The sequence below is a fragment of the Melanerpes formicivorus genome, unplaced genomic scaffold, assembly GCF_026170545.1.
Source record: "Melanerpes formicivorus ecotype bairdi unplaced genomic scaffold, bMelFor1.0.p_v2 SCAF_4, whole genome shotgun sequence".
Lineage (NCBI taxonomy): Eukaryota > Metazoa > Chordata > Aves > Piciformes > Picidae > Melanerpes > Melanerpes formicivorus.
The window spans coordinates 12,516,388-12,538,355 of NW_027142356.1; the positions used below are offsets into that span (position 1 = coordinate 12,516,388).

Sequence of the window (21,968 nt, forward strand, 5' to 3'; positions counted from 1 at the left end):
AGTGCATGCACCTTACCTCTGAATACAAACTTAGGTGGACACACTTGTCTGCGACAGGAGTAAGAGCAGGGGCATTTTGCAGGCCAACAGCATAATCAAATAATTAAATTGTGCTTTAGTTTAAATGCCTGTGATTATTTGGAAGGTTTTGCCAAGTACTATAGCAGTAGTGGAATCTCCCAGACATGAACACAGTAGCAAATAGTTCTCAACAGTTTCACAATGCAGTGGTTTCTATATTGTTGCTGGAAGGCTTCTTAGAACAGAGGACATCCTGTCTCTACTTTTTGAAGTTGATATGTTATGATTTACACCCTCCTTCTGTAAATTGATTTTGAGTACATACACTAGTGGCAATTTCTGGATCCTACTCCAAAATAACCCTGGGCTATGCTATAATGTTTTTAAGTCAGAGGAAGTCTTCTATTTCTTCCTGCTTTAGAAAAAAGCTACAAAAAACCCAAACAAGAAACAAAAAAAACAAACAAAAATATCCTTGTCACAAACTCCTGACACCATCCCTAGCTTTTTACACTGTTGCTTCATTATCAGTACCTGTGAAAACACTGAAAACCTAAGGCATTCATGAAATTTCATGAAAGAAAAGAGTAATTCAGCAACAGTGAAGCACTTTGAACATGGTGTGGCTCCATCTCTGATATCGGAGAGAAAAAATCTTCAGCTCCAAGAAACAAAATGCTGATGGTTGATCTGATACAATTAAATGTATCCTTTTCCCAAATTAACACTGCAGGAAAAGTTTCACTGTGTGAATCCTTCTATAAAATCAAGCAGACACACCAGAATTAATCCTCAAAATAGCCTGGTGTGAAAGAATTGATGTGCTCTGATGTCATTAAGGCTGTAAAGAGTTGCTGGTAGAAATTAAATGGAGATTTACTGGAATAGCGAAAAGCAAACCAGAAGCCACCACAAATGCTACCTCAACCTGCAGTGCATGACATTAAATCTTGCAGTAAATTCAGAAAAATATTCCACAGTTTTAGGAACAAAAATCAAAAGGAGAAAAAAAAAGGGGGAAAAAAAGGAGCTCTAACATTCTAACAACTCTAGTAACCCACTGAAAAAAGTCTGCCATTTCATGAGACAGTTTTGCTTGCTCTTGGTACTCCAAATTTGGCATCTGACATGTATAGGAAAACAGGCAGGTACAGAATTTTCTTTGGCACTGACCAAGCAAATGCAAAACACAAGACTAAGAAAATAGCTATTTATGGTACAAGTCAAGGTTTAGCCATTACTTATAATAGCATCTTACCAAAATCTTTGGTTAAAATTACTTATTTGACAAAGTGATTTTATAACTGACCCCTTACTCTCCACCTACTAATGAAGTAAAAAACAAAAAAAAGGCAACAGATCCATGGTATTTTAGATACCAACACAAAAACATAGTTCCAGGAGGACATACTTAGCCTGGAGAGAAGGCTCAGGGGAGACCTTATTGCTCTTTACAACTACCTGAAGGGAGGTTGTAGACAAGCAGAGGTTGGTCTCTTCTCCCAGGCAACCAGCACCAGAACAAGAGGACACAGTCTCAAGCTGCGCCAGGGGAGGTTTAAGCTGGCGGTTAGGAAGAAATTCTACACAGAGAGAGTGATTGCCCATTGGAATGGGCTGCCTGGGGAGGTGGTGGAGTCACCATCATTGGAGGTGTTTAGGAGGAGACTTGACAGGGTGCTTGGTTGCATGGTTTAGTTGATTAGGTGGTGTTGGATGATAGGTTGGATGTGATGATCTCAAAGGTCTCTTCCAACCTGGTCTATCCTATCCTATCCTATCCTGCTCCTTCTAAACCATGTGAGAATAAATAGTATAATGCAGTTTAAACTGTTATGAAGTGTATAAATATGTTTTAAAATCATGCCTAATGCACACATACATTGTAAACAAAAAGTTTGCTTACTACTCAGCTACAATTTAGGACCTAGCTTATAATGCCAGTAGCAGAGATTTCACCATTCAGTGAAATGGAGCAAGAGTAGGTGTTTCCCAGCAGAGGGAAGCAGGGAATGCTTACAAAGGTGATTGTATTACTTCAATAAGGCATACTATACCGATACACACAATGACATTTTGTGTTTACCACTTCTTATTTATGTGCTGGAGGTGCCTATAAATTTACTCCCACTTACAGTTGATGAAAAGTCCATTTGTGACAGTCACCTTTGATTTTCTCAGACTTTTTCTGTTCCCTTCTTGGTTGCATTTTTGTATGTAATAAAGTTCACAAAGAAAGGCTTCAGATGCTGCAACAATCAAGATAATCTTTGTAACCTGAGTTCAAATAGTTTACAGCTATTATCAGAAACGAGTAAATGATGTATTGCCCTCCTGCTGGTACGTTGACATTCCTCAGTTATTTAACATCTGTCACAGGTATTTTCATGCTGGTAACAAATGCAGAGCAACTGATACTGCAGAGCACATACAGGGTGTTCACATTCTCTCACAGTACAGAAGACTTCTTTGTGTTTCTGCCCAGTGTGCTAATAACAAATTTAATTAAGACCTACATAGAACAGTTACTGAAGGAAAACAGCCCATCAAAGCATAGTTCGGGGTCTGTAATGAGTACAAAGATTAGGTTGCAGAAAGCAGTATATAGTGTTAGCAAAAGACAACCCCTTACCTTTCAGCAAGTGCTTGACTGGGTGTGTTTTTCACAGAGAGTAGCTCTTCTTCAAGCCTCTTCCTTTCTGCTTCTAGCTGCTCCAGTTCATCTTGAGTACGTTTGCATGGTGTGATAAACTGCAGTTCCTTTAAAAGCTCTTCTTTTTCATTGATTAACATTAGTTTTTCCTTTTCCACATCCAGTGCGCCAGGCCAGGCTTCACTATCTAGCTTAGAAAGTTCAATCTTCAAGTTAGCCATGCTAAAATAAAACACAGCAGATTTGTCTGAGCCCAATACAGCACACAAAGCCCAGGAAAGAGATGAGTAATATATTTTGAAAGATATTAGGATATAACAACATTTTCTATTCAAATATTTTCTATTTCAATTAGTTGTGCTTCACAAAAAATGCAGGCTGCAGCAAAAAAGCAAGCCACCTACCCAGGCTAACAGCAATATGGACATGCATTAAAAAGTAGATACTCCTGTTCCAATGCCAAGCTGAAGTAGAATTTACATTAATAAAAGCTTAATTGAAAGCAATCTGGCAACACAGTCGCACTGTGCTTTACTCATTGAGGAGTATAATGGGTTTCTCCTAAGCTGTTGGAGGCTGACTGCTGCTCAGAAAGAGCAAGGACCATGTGAAAGAACACAAACCATAGCAAGGTGCACACTTCAGCAGTGTGCATGTATGCAATTCTTCAAAGGCAAAACATTGGCCTTCTGTGAGATTAAAAAAAAAAAAAGGTGGTGAGGCAGCAGCTACCTAAAGGAGATTAACTCAGAAGTTTGTGTTTGTGCAACTGCCATTCCAATTGCAGATGTCCAGTTGTAGAGTTAAGACATCCAAGACTTGGTTATCCATACATATTGCACGGACAAATGTATAGAATGGAAGCAGAAACTTCCCTACTTTATTGTACTACAGCTCTGTCCTGATCAAGACAGGTTATTTCCCGCATACAGTGTCCATAATCACCCCATCTATAGGCTTAGCAGCATAAGCTTAAGAAGTGCAGGTCTTGCAGTAAAGATTCCTTGCCCACTGGGAAAGCCAGGAGTGCTACATATCTAATAATGTGATAAATTTCAGCTGTATCTACATCTGAACCAGCTGCATAGCTAACGGTATGGATGTTTTGAACTATGCAACAGTTCCCAGCCTTCTGCACCCTTTTCTTGTAGGCTGGGGAAAAGGCAAAGAAAGGAGAAGACAAAATAGAAAGATGCTCCTATACCATCTAGGGCAAGATGAACTGAGCTGCTACTTTTTATTTATTCATGACTGTCATGAAACCTAAGTCAGTTCAATAACTGATAGAAGGTTTGTGCAACGCCAGTGCTACCAGGCCATCCCCAAGGTGATGACCCATGCCATACTTCATTAATACACAGATAACTTGGTGTGTATCATCTTGCTGTAGTTCTGACAGATTCCTGGCAAAATGTCTTTCTTCTTTCCAGTTCGTTTTCTGTGATTTTGCATCTTCAGTGTTAATTTTACAGCACATCAAGGCATTTATTTATGGTCAAAGATAAGAACAGTTAATGTTGACTCTAACTATCCCATTGCATATACTAGAAACTTAAGAGGAACCGCCTCCTTTCTTCTTCCATAGGTAACATTTTATTCTCATCTGTACCTCAATGAAAACCCAACAGCTTCCAAAAAAAAAAAAAAAAAGAACAGACCCATGCTGCCACCAACCCCCCTGCAAAAATTAGTTTGACATGGTATTTTCCCAGAAAAACAACGTAGAGTAAACAAATACTATCAGCAGTGCTGCCATAACCAAACAGAGGGACAGAATGAAATGAAGCATTTCAATGTATGTCATTTATATTCAACAGTCCTTTAGGGGAGCAGTACTCACAGGGAAAACAAACAACTAATTTCAGAGAGATAATGAAACGTTAAGACTGTCATCTCCAGGTCACTGGTTCTAGCTAATCTTGTTCTGAAAGCAGCTCCTACCGACAGCTATTCAATGGTTTGTGGGATGGTGGCCTCCAAGCAGTTCTTTCGGTCTCCCTGCTATAGACAACTCTGTTTCCATAACTGACATTCTTTCCAGCTGCCTCATCAGACAGGTAAAGGACTACACAGATATGAAAACTGAACTGGTCTCATGTCTCACTCTTGAAGAAGTCCTTGCTCAACAGGTTAACAAGGAATATTAGCCACATCTTCACTACACCAAGTTAGGATGGTCAGCATGCTATATTATACCATTCTGAATAACAATTGCAACTGAATTTAGCATAGTTAATGTCAGCATTCCAACTCTTCGTAGTGTTCTGCCGGATAAGCAACATAAAATATGCAACATACAAAATTACCTGATAATTTCTAAGTAGCAAAAGTTCACTTATAAGACCATCTCTTTCTCTTCATTATTTTAGCACAAAACAACCGAGAATTTGCACTTTTAATATTTCAGGAAAGACGGTCAATACTTATTAAATTACAGTGATGATTACACCAGCCATAGTAATTATCAGGAATGTAATTGGGTACTGCATTTTATGTGCAAACTGGTATTTATCTTCATTATTGCAAGACATGTACACTTTATTAAGTTCACCCTGCAGTCACTGATAAAACCAGTACGTGCAAACACTTTAAAGACTTTAATGGTCTCTTCAAGGCACATGACTATCTTATTTAAAGCTGAGAAGAATATTCATTACTGGGCACTTTTCAGACAAAACAGAATAAAGATACCATGTGAAAGAAGATAATGAGACCTTGAAAGACGCTAACATTATATAGAACAAATATTTAGTTATGCTAAGGTAAGCGAATGAACTACTAGAATTTCAACCCACATTCTTGGCTGACCAATTTGTGAGAAAGTAGGATCTCATGCTGCAATATCCAGCTCCAGCTCAAAACACACCACAAATCAAAACTAATTCATCTCCACAGGAAACCCAAGAAACAGCTCCAGATTAACCAGGCATAGCATCACATCTCTCTCCCAGAGGTCCTCATCAAACCCCCATATGAACCCTCAATCTTTTTCCCCTTCTGTCTCCGCAAGAGAGCAAATCCCAGACCTGCACCTGCTCCCCTGACACCCTGAGACACCCTAGCCTGATTCTGAATCACAGAATCACCAAGGTTGGAAGAGACCTCAAAGATCATCGAGTCCAACCTGTCACCACAGACCTCATGACTAAACCATGGCACCAAGTGCCACATCCAATCCCCTCTTGAACTCCTCTTGAACACCTCCAGGGATGGCGACTCCACCACCTCACTGGGCAGCACATCCCAATGGCTAACAACTCTCTCAGTGAAGAGCTTTCTCCTCACAATACTCCGTACTCTGAACACTGTACTGTTTGGTTTTCTCTCCCTGCTCCCCCCAACCCCTTTTCTTTTTTTAAGGGGAATCCCTTAGTTCAGGAATTTAACTTTTTTGTTTCTACAATGGGAAGATAAAGCACAAAGCCAGGACATCCTAGTAACAAGATACAATCAAAACAGAGGATGATCTGGTTTTATATCAATTATGCTCGAGAAAAAAAATCCCATCTATCTGCATCTAAGCCACCATCTGACAATTAATATTGTGTACATGTTGATTCTGAGCCAAAATCACACATGTTCAGTACTGAAGGAACACAATACCCTCAGCATTCTTTGATGAATGCATTGCCTATACAATAATGCTCGATGATCCCTAATGAGGCTATAAAGGATTATGCTTGTTACCACCAAGAACAGTAGCTGCTACCCTGTATAAGGAAGCTGTACATTTGAAATAAGGTTAAAAGATGTTGATTGTTCAGCCTCCTGCCTTAAAACCATTACAAGAAACTATGCCTTTACTCTTGCAATAATACTTATATTAGATGGCATTTTGGGGACAACTGTCATTTGGGGGAAAGTGTTATTTTCTTATTTTATTGCCTTGGTTAATGCTTTACAGTAAAAAAGGAACTTTGAGTGTGGGATAACTTTTTAGACTTCTGTTCCCCTTAAAGTACAAACAACCTCCATAGCAAAACCTAAGATTTTGGAATAGTTCACATTTAATTTTATGAGAAGGATTAGACAATTACACAACACAATTTATACATTATAAATAGATAACCCACATCACCCTTCACCCTTCTTTATAAAAAAAACAAAAAGAAAGAAAAAAAAAGAAAACAGTAAACCTCCTTCTACTCTTGTGCACTAGTTCTAGTGAAGTAGAAAAACACATCATTCTAACCCCGAGTGTTCTGCTTTCCAATGGTCATTCTTCAGTGCTGTGGCAATTCATCAAAATGGCACTGCTTTTTTGAGCAACCACTACAGAACTTAATTTGAAAGGCATTCCACATTCATCAGTGGAGCAGTTCCTGATGTCTTTTCTCCTCAGGTTAAACCCATTAAAAAACCCCATAGTGATAACAAGTGTTTAAATTATCCAAAGTCCCGAGGGAAAAAAAAAAGAAATAATGAAGCCTACTAAAACTGCATTGGAAGTCTGAAGCAAGTCTAAAATTGAAGAGCCTTCAGTGGCATAGTAAACTGAAATGATGATCCCAAAGAAGGATATAACAGACATAAATAACCTAGTGATTCCTTTCGGAGGAAAGTCAGCTCATTCTATTCCTTTAATCCTGGAGCTTTGTCCATTACTTTGTCACTGTCTGCACTGACGTTCCTAATTCATTCACCTCAGGATTAAATGTAAAGCCTACTGTTCAAAAGCACCGACTGCTCCTATAGGTCTGCTTGCATTCTGAAGGAAAAGTAACACCGCAGTAACGCTCACAGTGCCTCCAGAGAGCCGTCCACTAGATGTCACTGCGAGTACAGGGTTAGTGCTGCAGAGCTCAGACACCTTCCCAACTCAAAGCTAGAACTTAAGAGACTAACCCTATTACCTCCTTCGTGCCTCTTCATATCGAAGACTTAGTCTGACCTTCTCCACTAAATTTGATCTACTTCTTGCTCCAACCTGTTTAGAAAGGGAAAAAAAAATAAAAATTAGCCTTATTACTGTGTACAGTTGTAAAATGACTCAACAAAACCTATGCAAGGGCTAGAAAATTCACAACATTAAAAAAAATAGAAACCCCACACCCACCTGCAGCCACGGACTTGCTGTTAAATGCCTAGCTAGGAATCTACTTGTCTGTACAAAAGAGTGCTGTTTTCTTCTGATGCAGTTAGCTCTTTTTAATTACTGTTATACCAATTGTCCAGATTTCATCCCAGGAAAGTAAGGGCATTTTCAAAGATGTTTTGCAGTGACTACACCCAAAATTTTGATCTCTTACTTTGTACTCACTGAACTTAAAGAGTTTAGAACTAAGTAATTTCAAAGTAAGACTTCAATAAATTTGCTACAAAACATAGACAAGCTTAGCTCTGTCTGGAAAACCTTATACAGTGTCTTTCTTAGCCTTCGCTCACAAAACTTCAAAGGCAGCACCAAAATTAAGCATAGCTTTCTGTGTACGTAAAATATACCATCACTGAAACAGAGGTTTTACTAAATCACTGAACAAGTAGTTCCATTAACAGTTCTTCAGCTGTGTGAAATGAAATTGCACTTTTAAATTCTGAGATCTTGATTCGGAAAATTAAAACCACCGTCATAATTAAGTCTGTAAGGTGAAACAGATCCTACAGCCAGACCTAAAAAATACTATTTACTTATGCTGATCTTCACTGTACTTGAATCATTTGATTAAATCAGATAGTCATAAACGCTTCATGCCACATGTATAAAGCTCACCTGAATCTTGATTTAAAATTTATGGGTAAAACATGCTAACCGACTCTAAGTAATCATCTCAATATACAACCATTTGGCTCCAGTTTTGTTAACAGCAGCATTTTGATTCAATTTCTCCTTACATTTGACAAAATGGAAAAAAGCTCACCTCACCAGAAATGTCAGTCTGAGACCCTGTATCCAAAGTTTGTCTAGAAAAACACAGCTGGGAATTTACAGAGCTGGAATTCAGCTCTGGTTTGGATGTCCCAATGGTCTGGTCAAGGCTGAATTTCTCTCTCAGCTTTGCAAGACTCTGTCGAGGAAGCACAGGAGAAGGTAACATTAAAGCTATTTTTCATTCAGCTATGCTTGCATCAGTTCATCTCCAAAAGATGTTCACATGAAAGGCTCCATATAAAGATTCTGCATTTCTGTTCTATTAAGAAAGCTATCCTTTCAATCAAGCAGTTGGTAGGCGACCAATGGAGCCACTTAGAAAACTTTGACTTACAAAACAGCCACGCACCTCAAACACATCCCTCAACTCCGTTCATTTAGCATTTTAAATTGTAGTTTAGAAGTAACATATGCATAGTACCTTAGATACAAGTTCAAATATCTACATTCTCTGAATAACATAGAGGGCCTTTGAACTAGGAATATTACAGGCTTCAGTTTCTGCATCTGATCATTTATTTTAACACTAGTTTGGCTCAAAGAATGTTGAGTATCCCTTAAAAATATAAAATGCAAAGTATTTATCATCAGGAAAAGTCACATTAAAAGAGATCCACAAAAAGCCCACATCAACTGTGAAGAATACCTTCATTAAATCTTGTTTTTCTCTCTCCCCTGAACTTATCGCCTTTCTGATGGACCTCAATTCACGCAGGATGGCTTTGGCTTCACACAGTTCATACCCACTCTGGCCTCCAGACATTTTTTGGTCAATTCTGTGGAGAGAGAGTATACTAATACCAGATACACTAAAGAATTCTAGAATCTCTGCTGTTCTGCTTCAGGCAGAAACATAATTAGAGATATAAGATACCATTTCCTGCAACACACATGCAAAGAGGAAAAAGGACATTGACGTCTCTATTAAAATAGTGCCTAATCCTTGGCAAAAATGTCAAACTATCCAACACATACCCAGGCTTTTGTTGACATCAGGAAATTTAAAGCAAATTCTTTTCTGTTACCTGTAAAACCTCTTCAGCTAAACTACCAGTTTCTTATCAAAGGCAGAGACTCCACAAACAATTTGAGTTGATCCAGTTTTTAAAGACAGAAGAGGCACACAGCACTGATGAGTCCTACACATGCTACCAGCCATACAGCATTATCACTGACAGCTCTGTCAAACTTATCTTCCCCAGTGTAACTCTGCAGCGCAGAAGCAGCTTTTGGGTACACCTTTCATGCTATAATCCGTTTATGATACTCACAGAAGTAGAATTTAATAGTAGCAGTATTTCTCTACCCAGGCCCAAACAGTGACATAGGCTGACAGGCAAGCTTCTTGATACTAATCAGCCTTGCAGAGAAGAAACAGAACCTGCTTCTCTAGTTCACCCTAATCCCAGGCAGTAATGACCTGGAACAGCCATTCTGCTCAGCCAGACAACAGGCTCTTTTAGTCACAAAATCTCTTGCAAAACTAGAAAATTTATTAAATTCCTGGATTATCATTGATTTTAAAAACTAACTTGAAAATAACAAAATGGTCCTGAACACATAGACAAAAAGCTATTGCATGTTAGGATTTTTGCACTCATTTCAAGAATTACAGTTTGTAAACACATTCCTCTGATCTCTAGTTTAACTATTTCATGGCATCACAGAAATGACTGCAGTTATGCTTCACAAAACTCAAGCCAACAACTATCTTCACAGAAGTCAAGCATTTAGTAGAGAACACATTCTTTTATAAACCTAGTCATTTCCTGTTTATAACATCATTCATCATCTTTGCTGGAAGACATTAACCTTGTGAGTGATCTTGAGCATCCTCTGCAAGAAGAGCAACTTGCACAAGACACCTGCAACTGTATTTTTCTTCCAGTTTTGTGCACAAAGATATCAAGGTTCTACAGTAGTCTTTAATAACACTGTGTGCAGGTCTCTCCTCCTTTCTCCACATTTCAGGTTTTGTGCAAACTAGAACTTCATTTGTGTAAGAAAATTACCTACGTGATTCAGCACTCTGATTCCTATTCAGGAATAAATATGTTTGCAGCTTGACAGTTTCTCAAACTCTGGCATAGGGACGTGCTGTCTGACAACACTCAAGTTTTGGTAACTTACCAGGTTGCTAAGGTCAAACGTATATAGGATGTGCCAACAACTGGGATCGTAAATGAACAGCTGGGTAATGCATCACATGCTGCCCAGTAATATGATGTGCCACATTCAAGCCACAACTGCTTTATTCTGTACATAATTAGGATAGACAGGAAGGTTCTCTGATATGTAAGATATTCCACCTTTCTGTTTTATATTAGTACTGTTTGAAAGTGGCTGACTGAATTTAAAAAACAAACGTCCATTGTGTTTCTGTGGAATGCTGTTGACAGTTTCTGAAACATGCTTTGGATTCCTATCCAAATGGCTTGTGAGCAAGCTGCTTGAAAACAATACTTCATTGTTGAATTAATAAAATAAACCCAGCATGACTGGCTAACCTTTAATTCTGAGACAGCAGCATGAGTTTTTATTATCTTAAGCTTTAGAATCAATACGTCTTTCTTCTTCTAAACTTTGCTTCAAAGGAAATCTGATTTATGGTTAAATAAACTCGGTCAACAATCCTTCTCTACCTTTGCTCCTCTCTAGTCTTCCCATATGTAAACAATAAACAAATCTCAGTTTTATTTTAGTCAAAATGAAGGATAGAGTCTTGACTGGCATCCTTCTAAGGTGCTGAGGGTTTTTAGCTCCAAACTGACTTCAAGCTCTTCATACTAGACCAGCAATTTTTGTCCATTTGAGATGTCTGTAATTGTGTCTGGCCACTTCTTCGATCACAGTTTTCTCCCAATTAAAAAAAAAATCCTCCTCTATAGAGCTGAATATCAAAATACACAGGCAATAGCACACAGGATGTTTTGGTTAGAACTCGAAACTGAACTCTCATCCCTCAGCTTCAAACACAGATGGTCTGTCATCCTTTGCAAAAATCACACATCTTCTCCCAACTTTTGTCCATTTCCCCTATGTATTCTGCAAGGTCTCCAGGACAGAGACTATTACTTATGTGACAGTACGCTGCCATAGACAGGAGGTCCCAAGGAAAAGGACAAATGCATCCAAGCAATATTATATTAATGATGCAATATTGCTTCTGCTACTGGAACTAGTGTACTAAGAGCACACAGCTCAGCATTTCACTGTGTAAATACATCCTCAATGTAGGGGTACATACCATAATACAGAAAAAAAGGAGCATCAATACATTTCTTTTTACTTTAGTCAAGAAAACAGGCTTGTTAGCAAGGTTTCCCCTGCAGCACTTTCTCTGTGGTGACAGTTCCATTAATGTTTAGTATTTTAGGGCCCAACTTTGTAAGCCCGGAGCAGTAGGGAGTGTTCAGACTGAAAAAAGTCATTCCCTAATAATCCAGCTGGCTGAATACCTAGAATACTCGCCCTGTTCAGCATCAGCCCTTTGGACACCAGGCATTCCAGCTACTGGAACAAAGAAAGTCAGCTCTTTAATCCTCAAATTGTGACTAATTTCAAATCCTGCACAGTTGTGCACCATTCATACCTCTGAGAACAGCACTATCCTCTCACTTTTGAGCTCAGAGGTGGGGAAGAAGGGGAAAAAATAGATCTAATTACCTTTTTTTTTTAATGTGTCACACAAAGCAGCTAAATTCTTCCTTGGGACCCTTAACCATTGCCCCCTTGTTTCTGTCTCTTTGCAACACAAGTTACCTCATGGAGAAAAAATTATGAGGGGGAACAGATTTCTCATGTTAACACCTGCACAATAGGTTTGCTATTTCTACAGACTTCCTGCTTCCTAACTACAATGAAGAGTTATTAGATTTACTCCCCCCCCGCAAATAATTCTCTCAACATAAGATGGATTCAATTCTGTGCCAAAAAACAAAAGCCAAAATCCTACACTTTCAACTTTTTTTTTTTTTTTACTCACTGTTGCAGTGTTTCAAAGCCCTGTTCCTTGTACAGCAGCTCTTGCTTCATCTGAGAGAGTTCCCTCTTCAGCTTCTTAACCTTGTGTTAAATCAAAGCAGGAGTTAGAGAATTCCTTTTGTTAAATGGCGTATTGCATGCCTTTGAACAATTAATGTATTCTCTACATCAGATGAGAAAAAAAGGACAGTAAATTGCTCTACTGACACATATTCGAAACAAAAGGATCTGTTCTCTTCCTGATGTCTATGGGCAACATGCTTTAGTATAAAAGGGACACAAGCAGATTAAATCACATTCCTTATTTGTATCGATACCACACTGTGTTATTAAACCTGAGAGAACTTTAACAAGTAATTTACTTCTCACTTGTTAAGCATGCATTCAGATTGTCCTACAGGGACATGTCTGTTTATGTTTAGGCTTATTATGTTTTCACTTTTTCATTCCAGGAAGCTCTCAAATAATTTGCACAGTAAAAGATAGTGTGTGGACTTCCCCCCCTCCAAGAACCGTTCTTTATTATAGAGGTTTGCGGACACTGGGTCCCTAAATGCATAATTCAAATTTATTTAACTCTGGTATAACAATCACCAAATGCATTTGGATTGCAAACATATGCATCTATTTAATAGAAATGTTTTCAGCAACACATTTCCTACTTTCCCTAAATTTGCATGCTCAATTGCTTTTTATCCTAATATTGCTATTTCAACTGTGAGTACACGACAAAATATTTACAAATCAAGATCAAATAAACCAAATCCTCCTTTTTAATTTTTTATGTCATACTTCCCAAACATACTGAAACAGTTTCTGGGCCATTTGTAAAGGAGTGTACTTTAACTCAAAATCAAAATTAATCCTCAGCGTACACATTGTAACAGAAATGCCTCTTTGAAACGCAGTCCCAAGCTTTCATATTTGTACACTTGTACCCAGCTCATTTGCACTCTCCATACTATCCAAATATTGTAAGGCTTTTTGACTTTCCAATCAGCAAGATGACAAAAGGAAAAGCCTGGTGGAAGTCCCCTGCTGTCACCTACCACTGTGAAATTCTTGTTTGTTCTCATATAGGTCCTCAGATACTTAACTCTTTTGAAAAATGGATTATATTACAATGAAGCATTTTGACCACTTTAACTGAAACTAATTTCAAAATATGGCCCCAAGACTTTCTTTATGCAAATCCCCAGAGATTTCCTACTTGGTGCTGTTCTTCGAATTAGATTTGTTTTTCTTCAAGGAGACGAAAAAGCGAGGTTTGCAACATGCCAAGCACTGAGCATCAGCAGCTGCTGCACATTTCCCAGAGACTTGAAATGTTCTGTATGTCTAAAGTAACCAGCGACTTGGAAGGGTGGTCTTAGGGGTTTGTGAATGATACTTAGGCATTCCAGTTTGCAGCTTCTGCCTAATGAATTTTCTGTGACAAAAATAAAATGCTTTCAACCTCCATTTTCTCCAAAGCAAAATCAGTTCCCTAGATGAGGGGTTAGGTTCAGGCTTTCAGAAACTATCATCACTAGTTGCTTTACCTGAAAGAAAACTCTGTGTGTTGTGGCCATAGTGAATAGTTAGCATGACAAATAGACAACGTCTGTAAGCATACACTCAGGACTCCTTAACTGTTTCTTTCCTGATCAGCATGAAAGAATAATCTTTCGAGTGTTCTGATCAAGGTTATAAAAAATGAACAGATATTGCACTGTGTAAAATAGGAAAGAAGTCCAACTTGTGAGAAACACAGAATGGCTACATTTATTTTTTTATTTTTTTAAATCACAAAAAATGTCAATTTATAGTAATAGCAGAAGGCACATTTGAGTTCCACTTAGAAGATTGGATCTCTCAGAAAACCTTTCATTTTTCCTCAAGAACATCTTCAGAGTGTCCTCTGCTGTAATTCATCATCATTTCATTATCAGGAAATGTGTGCTAGGCACATTATCCTAGAAGGATGTGACCTACATCATAATATAGACTCTGTGTTTACTGCATCATACTTGCATTAAACTATTCTTGTGCCCCTTATCATTTCCTTCAAAACTTTCCTATAATTCCCACTTGTTCAAAACTCCTCACTTGCTTTATCCTTCACCTCCTTCCTATGGCATCTGCCTATCATCTTAAATGACGTGACCAGGCTCCTGTGCTACCCCCCTTCTATTCCCAGCACTCAAGTGATAATGGAACCACGACAACAAACTGCCTTCCTCTTGCTGTTTTATAAAGGTGCATTCCTTACGTGCTATATATGCATCAACTATACTGTGATCGTAGGTGCCTTGTGGTACTGACTACTAATTAATGCCCCAAATGGTCCCACTCAACCTCCACTGCAGAATCAGGTCCTTCAATTTCAATCCTATGAGAAAGCTCTGTCTTCTGCTTATTAAACAATGCCTGATTTCTGTCATTTTCTCCAGGAACTACCGCACAACAGCAATTCACGAACCCAAAAGGCTCAACATGCATATATTAAGCACAGCTAACAAGGAAAAGGCCAAAGGCCAATTCAGAACTTCCTCGAATTCTGAGTTTCCCCCTTCAGCCACCATTAACCTGATGATACCAGTAAGCCTCAGCCAGCGTGTAAGAGAGAAACAGAGTACATCTGACTTAATAGTTCACTAAACAACGTGCAAATTCTAACTAGCTGGCTAGCAGCTTCCTAATGACTAACTTTGCTTCCCATCAAGTCCACGCATGCATATACTGCAAAACGCCAAAGGGTGGGCATATTAGCAAGCATCCTCAAACATCCAAATAAGGGTAAACCATTATAACAATCCTACCTCTCTTGACATCTTCCATGAAAGCCACTTTCCAGCCCTAGCATCACAGGGCTCCACTTGTTCTTATCTCAATGATTTTCATATCCAGTGGCTTTAGATGACAAACTTTATGCTGATACAGATATTCTTGGACTGCACCCTTCTAAACTCTGCAGACAAGATTCAGGTCACCTATTTTAGGCACATATGCAACTTGGACTTTGCAATGCCAATAAATCAGGTGTTGGGAACCAGCAGTTCTTGACTCCAAGAAACAATGAAGAGAGGGAAGCACCTCCAAAAAATTCATTACTGTGATTAACAAATCTGCCTCTCTCCTCAGTGAACACATTGTAGATCTGCAGCCAAGAGGTGATTCAGTGTTTCTGCACCTTTTGCTGGGAGGTGATCACTGACAAGTAATGGGAAAAATTGAGCACAAGATCATATTCAAATTTTCCCCTCTTTGAAATGCAGGTGACTACACATTAAATTTGGTCTTTAACAACACTGTTAATTTCCCACTAGTGATTTTTTTTGCCAAAGGAAACATCTATTACTGCTCCATTCGTTTTGGGCTGGAGCATCCCTCCTATGAAGCCAGGCTGACAGAGTTCAGGTTGTTCTACACGGAGTAGAGAAAGTCCAGGGAGACCTTAGAGCAGCCTTTCAGTATTTCAAGGGGGCTACATGAGAGCTGTAGAGGCACTTTTTACAAAGGTATGGAGTATTAGTATGAGGGGTAATGGCTTCAAACTGGAAGAAGTTCGATTTAGATTAGGCATTAGGAGGAAATTTTTCACTGTAACAGATTGCACAGAGAAGTTATGAAGGCTCCAAACCTGGAGGTCTTCAAAACCAGGCTGGATGGGGCCCTGGGCAACCCAGTCAAGTAGGAGGTGTCCCTGCCCATGGCAGGGGGATTGGAACTAGATGATCTTTAAGGTCCCTTCCAATCTAAAACAATCTATCACTCTACAATTTTATAAACAAGCTCTCACCTTGTCTTTTCATCGTGGTTCTTGATTGGGTTCCTAATGCTGTTGATTCTCCCCACTTATCTTAAAATAGTCCCTCCCACCTCCTCCAGTGCTGAAAAAAGTCCTCTCACTAACCACCTTCCCTTCTCCTTAAAGAATAAGGGACTACAAAGTGAGATTGGTAAGGATGAGCAGGTGTACAAGCAGTCAGGAGGGCAACATCCAGATACCAGCTTTACAGCTTATTTCATCTCTGATTTATACTGGGGTTTAAAGTTGTAATAAGCTATTCCAGGATTCCATTTAAACATTAATTGTTTAGATGCATAACTCTTACATCAGGTGAAGGAGGATGTTATGCTCAGAGGCTTCTGTGAGTGCTGCTCTGCGAGGAACCAGGAGGGGGCAATAGAAGAGCTGAGTAACTGCTGCTGCTTCTGCTCCCGTAGTGTCTCTATTCCAGTCCTCACTGAAGAACTATGATATGAGGTGCTGTCTTCAGTCTGCATGATTTGGTCCGGTTTTTGGGGTGTTTGTTGTTTTGTTGTATTTTGTTTTCATTGCTAATTTCAGAAAGCCTAGCCATAGAGCATTATATGTCACAGCCTAAATAAATTAACTCCCTGTACAGATTTTAAATGTCTTTCACACAATTTTCTCTCCTTATTCATGACAAATTCACTACTCTGTGAACCAAAGTTCTTTATATGGAGTCCACTAGTGACCATACTGCACATAGCTGGCCAAATAATTGATTTGTGTTCATTACCAATTTCAAAATGTGAACACAAGCTTTCTTCATCTGACCTGTTCCATTTTTGCAAAACAGAATGAAGAGGTTTTTTAACCAACAGAAACTTGTGAAGCAGTTCATGTAGCTAATAGTGCATTCCTCACAGAAGAAAGATTGTGTAAAAGCAACTGTTTAGCTGCAACTCACTTTGGCCTATTATTTTCCTATTTTCACCTAAAGATTTTTTGCTCTTTTGAAAACAAGAGCATACAGGTGAAAATAGTTGACTCATTTAAATACACATCTCATTAGAATACCTGTCTCCCCAAAATGTCTTATCTGAAAGTCAGAGAAAAGTTCATTAAACCCCTCTGTACAGTATTTAATTAGAATATTAGAACGTTTCAGTACCAGGGTACAAGCCATGTCTGCTAGTTCAAGCTTTGCTTTTTCTAATCAGAAATTTTGAACACAGAATACAAATGAATAGGAGTTCAGCACACTCACCCTTAATCTTGTAGTGGAGATTTCAGCCTTCAGAATGTCAGGGTCATACTTTGTGCTTGATGAGGAGCCCGAGAACACTTTTCCAAAAAGACAAAAAAAAAGGACAAATATTTAAGTAGTTTTAAATCATTAATTAGTTCCTTCCTCAATGAATCCACATTGGTCAAAAACTCTGAGGTGCAGAAAGGCTTATAATACTTTCTGAAAAAAATCTTTTATAGATTAGTCAGCACTGCAGGGTGGTATTAATTAATGAATAATCAAAATTTGCCTTTTTTTCCCCTGCCACTATTTGCTATTTCTCCTCCTTTGCTTATGTGAAATCTGATCACCTCTTCCTAGAAACTGTAATTCCTAAGGAGATTTCTGGAGAGCAGAATATTTATTCAGAAGCTTCAGAGGTCTACCACATCTAAGAGAGATGTCTGGCCAATGACAGGCCTCCAGTGTCACTTTACTGCATACCAAATCCTTGCCCAATATTGTATCCGTACTTCTCCAATCACAGCAGATGGGCTACAAAACGATTATATGCTATTCTTATGAAGCAGCAACAAATTCCCTTCTTGCAGACACCCATCAACACACTGGGGACATTTCAGCATGTAGCCATGGAGCGCAAGAGATCCTATTTATGTTGAACTTCAATTTGGCAGATTTCAGAGCCACCTGATCTAAAACATGGCTCAAAGAGGCTGTATCAGAGTGAAGAGAGCTCTCTTCAGCAGATATCTTTATATATACATATGTTAAAAAAACAGTAGAGATCCTGTCTCTAAAGAAGCCAGAGTACAAGGTGTTCCCAGTAAACCCTGAAAACTCATCCTAAAGAGAAATAGGATTCCCTACAAGGCATAGATCAAAGAAGTTACATTGTGTTCTCTACGGTACTTACAGCTTGTACGAGAGCTTGATTTTTCTTTGTAGGCATCATTCAAGCGGACATACTCATCCAGTGCAAGTGCTAGCCTCTGTTCTTTCACCTGGTACAGTTCTTTCTGAGCACTGAGAGCATCCTGGGCTACCATAAGATAATCCTTCAACATTCTCTCTTGTTCTTGCCTCCATTGTTTCCTGGGATCTTCTATTTGTGTTGTTTCTTTATAGGAGGGAAAAAAAAAACGATTTAAAGAGACCTCTGCTGAAATCCAGTGACAACTAAATTGTTTCTTTGCCAGTAATCTACAGTTATAGAAGTCTAAGCCATTGCTTGCCTTTGGTTACTAGGCATATGTGCAATTTTATTTAAGTTTCCCTTTCTCACAACAGTATGTGTAAAAAAGGCTATTTAAGGAAGCAACTGCAAAGTTAGAAATTAAGGTACAATGGGTAAATGCTAAGGTAGATAATTCCTACATCCTCACCCTTGAATTAGAAACAGCCTAAAACTCAAGGAAAAAAAAAAAAAAAACAAAAAAAAACAAAACACTGAACAGTTTTTACATAAAAGTATTTGGAAATAATTGGATCAATAAAGCTTTTTCAATTACATCTTAAACTTGAACACATTTCTGAACACAAATGAAAAGTGATCTTAGATATTGTATTTTTTCCATCCTTCTCCTCCCTACTTCATTAGTTTTTACAGCCACACGTTATTCATATTTTATAGTAGTTGTCTCTCTCCTTTCCCTCTACAAAAACAGTTTTATATTCTCCCTTGCAACTGAACTAACAGATCATTAACTCTCCATGTCTTCTCATCTAACTCTATCCCTAGCCCTGCTAGGCACCTGATACAAGATTATGGTCAACAGCCAGTGGGCCATCCTGAGAAGAAATTTCACTCCATCAAAGACAGGTGCCCAAGATATATGGAACTGAACTGCCTTTTTCAAGTGACTACTTCTTTCCACCAACTACCCAGGTAATATAAATGAGTAGGCTGGAACAGGCCCTAAATTAATGAATGACTTCAGATCAACATTTTAACTCCAGCAGCCACAGAAGACAGATTGTCATAGTGTGGTTGTATATATTAAGAACGTATATGATGAGATTAAATCTTAGCATGTACAACTAGATCATTCTTTTTAATGTAAACATACTAAGAGGAAAAGTTAAGGCTGAATCTTCTGCCTTATTAATATTTCCTGACTTAGTTCAGCACTGTTTGAAGCTGTACAATGAATATTCTTTGTTTAAAGCTATACAAGACATAGTCATGAGAAGTTTGACAGCTAAATGCACACACGCACCACACTGCATTGTCTTTGTAAGCTACATACTGTAAATCTACATAGATTTACAAGATTAAAAATAACATTCAGTACCAAAGTATTTACTTAAGAATTTTTCTGCAAAAAGGAGGAGGAAGTTTCTCTGGATTAGATCTCTAGCACTTCAGTTCTCTGAACTGCTTTATTGTGAGAATCTGTGCCAGCAGTGGGGGTGAACAGGAATGCGTGGCTGAAGACATGGGGTGAAAATCGTGATTTCCCTAAACTGTAACTGCAGAGTACTTTTGGAGAGAAGGCACTCTTTCAACTCCATATAAAAAAACAGATTTAATAATAATAATAAACAACAACAACCAGGTTGGAAGAGACCTTCAAGATCATCACATCCAACCCATCAACCAATCCAACCCACCTAACAACTAACCCATGGCACCAAGCACCCCATCAAGTCTCCTCCTGAACACCACCAATGATGGTGACTCCACCACCTCCCCACGCAGCCCATTCCAATGGGCAACCACTCTCTCTGTATAGAACTTCTTCCTAACATCCAAACTAAACCTCCCCTGGCACAGACTGAGACTATGTCCTCTTGTTCTGGTACTGGCTGCCTGGGAGAAGAGACCAATGCCCACCTGTCTACAACCTCCCTTCAGGTAGTTGTAGAGAGCAATAAGGTCACCCCTGAGTCTCCTCCTCTCCAGGCTAAGCAACCCCAGCTCCCTCAGTCTCTCCTCATAGGGCTTGTAATTTTGTAATAGCAAAGGCTGATAAGGCCAGTTTCTGGTCAAAACCGATTTTCCATACTGATTAACAATGAGTTTTTCAAAAGTCTTTTTTGGTGCTAGTATCACATAAGCTAAAAATGCGCAAATAAAAAGAAGCAATGCATAAAACTAACCCTGTAGAATCTTAAACTGACAATATCTACAGAGCTATGTTCCTAGAAAACAAATAAATACACCATCTACAAACATGAAAAGCCTTTTCTACTTGGCAAAGGTATTTCTAGAAGTGCACAATGGCTGCATCCCCAGAATAAACCATGTAAACTCAAGCACAGTGCATAAAAGGTTAAAATGGAGAAGCTTTATACACAGTTGGTTTTCCAATAATCCCAACAGGAACACTCTACGGACACACAAATGCACACATCTATACCTGCTCTTTTCCACACAGACATCAGGCACACAAAGAAACAAATCGATACCTTTTCTCTCCTAAATGGTCAACACATGTCCCTATCTGTGGCCACTTATTGCTGTTGTGCTTTAACACACCTCCACATTCACAGTTATTTACACAAGATAAGAAGTGCTGTTTTCCAGAGCCGTCCTTTTTTGTGAGGCAGGATGAGGAGCATGGAGCAGGATTCTCATGGGTCAATGATCAAATAGGATAAATGCAGTTATGTTGGTTTTTGAGAAGAATGTAATGATGTGATTGTGTTTTAAGAGTGCAACCAGCAGCCACCAAATAATCTTACAAGATTGGAAGGTCTCATCTTCGAGCATGTTGTAGGTAATTGCCTTGTAGGTTTTAAGTGAGGATTGCTCAACATGCAGCCCAAAGACCAAATGTAGCCTGCAGAGTTCTAAAATGTGGCCTACAGATGCCCTGTCCTTGTGACTGCAAGAGAAGGACAAAGCTGATCAACAGCAGATTATTTTGTATTGCTGACGAATAAAATCAAACATTTTCCTTTTGCCTCTCTGAGCTGCATGTGCAAAACAATACTATGATTATACGAGCTAACAACTTTTATACTGATAGTCATAAACAAGTTAAAGGTGACCCTGCATTTTGAAAACTGCACACTGTTACTTCAGCATACTGAGGTTCTGGTATGTGCCCGTGTAGATACATTTACTGATCAATTATTCTCAGCCAATTCTATCTACAATTATTTCATTCTGGAACAAGGTCTTAGTCAGGGAAACATGTAATCCTGGACAAAGCAAAGCAGTACTGGAATGACTATCCTAGAATTGTTACTCAGCTTTTACCAAGCAGAGAAGGCTCTGGAGTATTTTTCACTCAGTATCTTTTTAAAAGTTATGAAATGGAAAATCCAAAGTGGCATATCACTTGTTTGGCAAGTTGTTCATTTTATATACATTAAAAGCTCGTGTGCAGCAGCACCATATGCTTGTTCATCTATATTTTAATCAGTGGGTTTATCCTACAGAGAGAAAACTTACATACATAAGTACTGATAATATTTCTTACTGTAGTGCCACACTTTGAAAAGTATGTTCATT

The 21,968-nt window shown here is 38.7% G+C and overlaps 1 protein-coding gene across 1 annotated transcript in view; it reads right to left on the bottom strand.

The window, feature by feature from the left end:
- WWC2 (WW and C2 domain containing 2) overlaps positions 1 to 21,968 on the bottom strand; it is a 94,575-nt gene that overhangs the window by 32,715 nt on the left and 39,892 nt on the right. The window contains exons 3-9 of the mRNA XM_068137019.1: positions 18,423 to 18,626; positions 17,528 to 17,604; positions 12,529 to 12,608; positions 9,190 to 9,319; positions 8,533 to 8,679; positions 7,528 to 7,601; positions 2,654 to 2,896 (exon numbers count right to left, since the gene is read on the bottom strand). Of these exons, the coding sequence (XP_067993120.1) occupies positions 2,654 to 2,896; positions 7,528 to 7,601; positions 8,533 to 8,679; positions 9,190 to 9,319; positions 12,529 to 12,608; positions 17,528 to 17,604; positions 18,423 to 18,626 (955 nt within the window). The remainder of the gene's footprint in view (positions 1 to 2,653; positions 2,897 to 7,527; positions 7,602 to 8,532; positions 8,680 to 9,189; positions 9,320 to 12,528; positions 12,609 to 17,527; positions 17,605 to 18,422; positions 18,627 to 21,968) is intronic.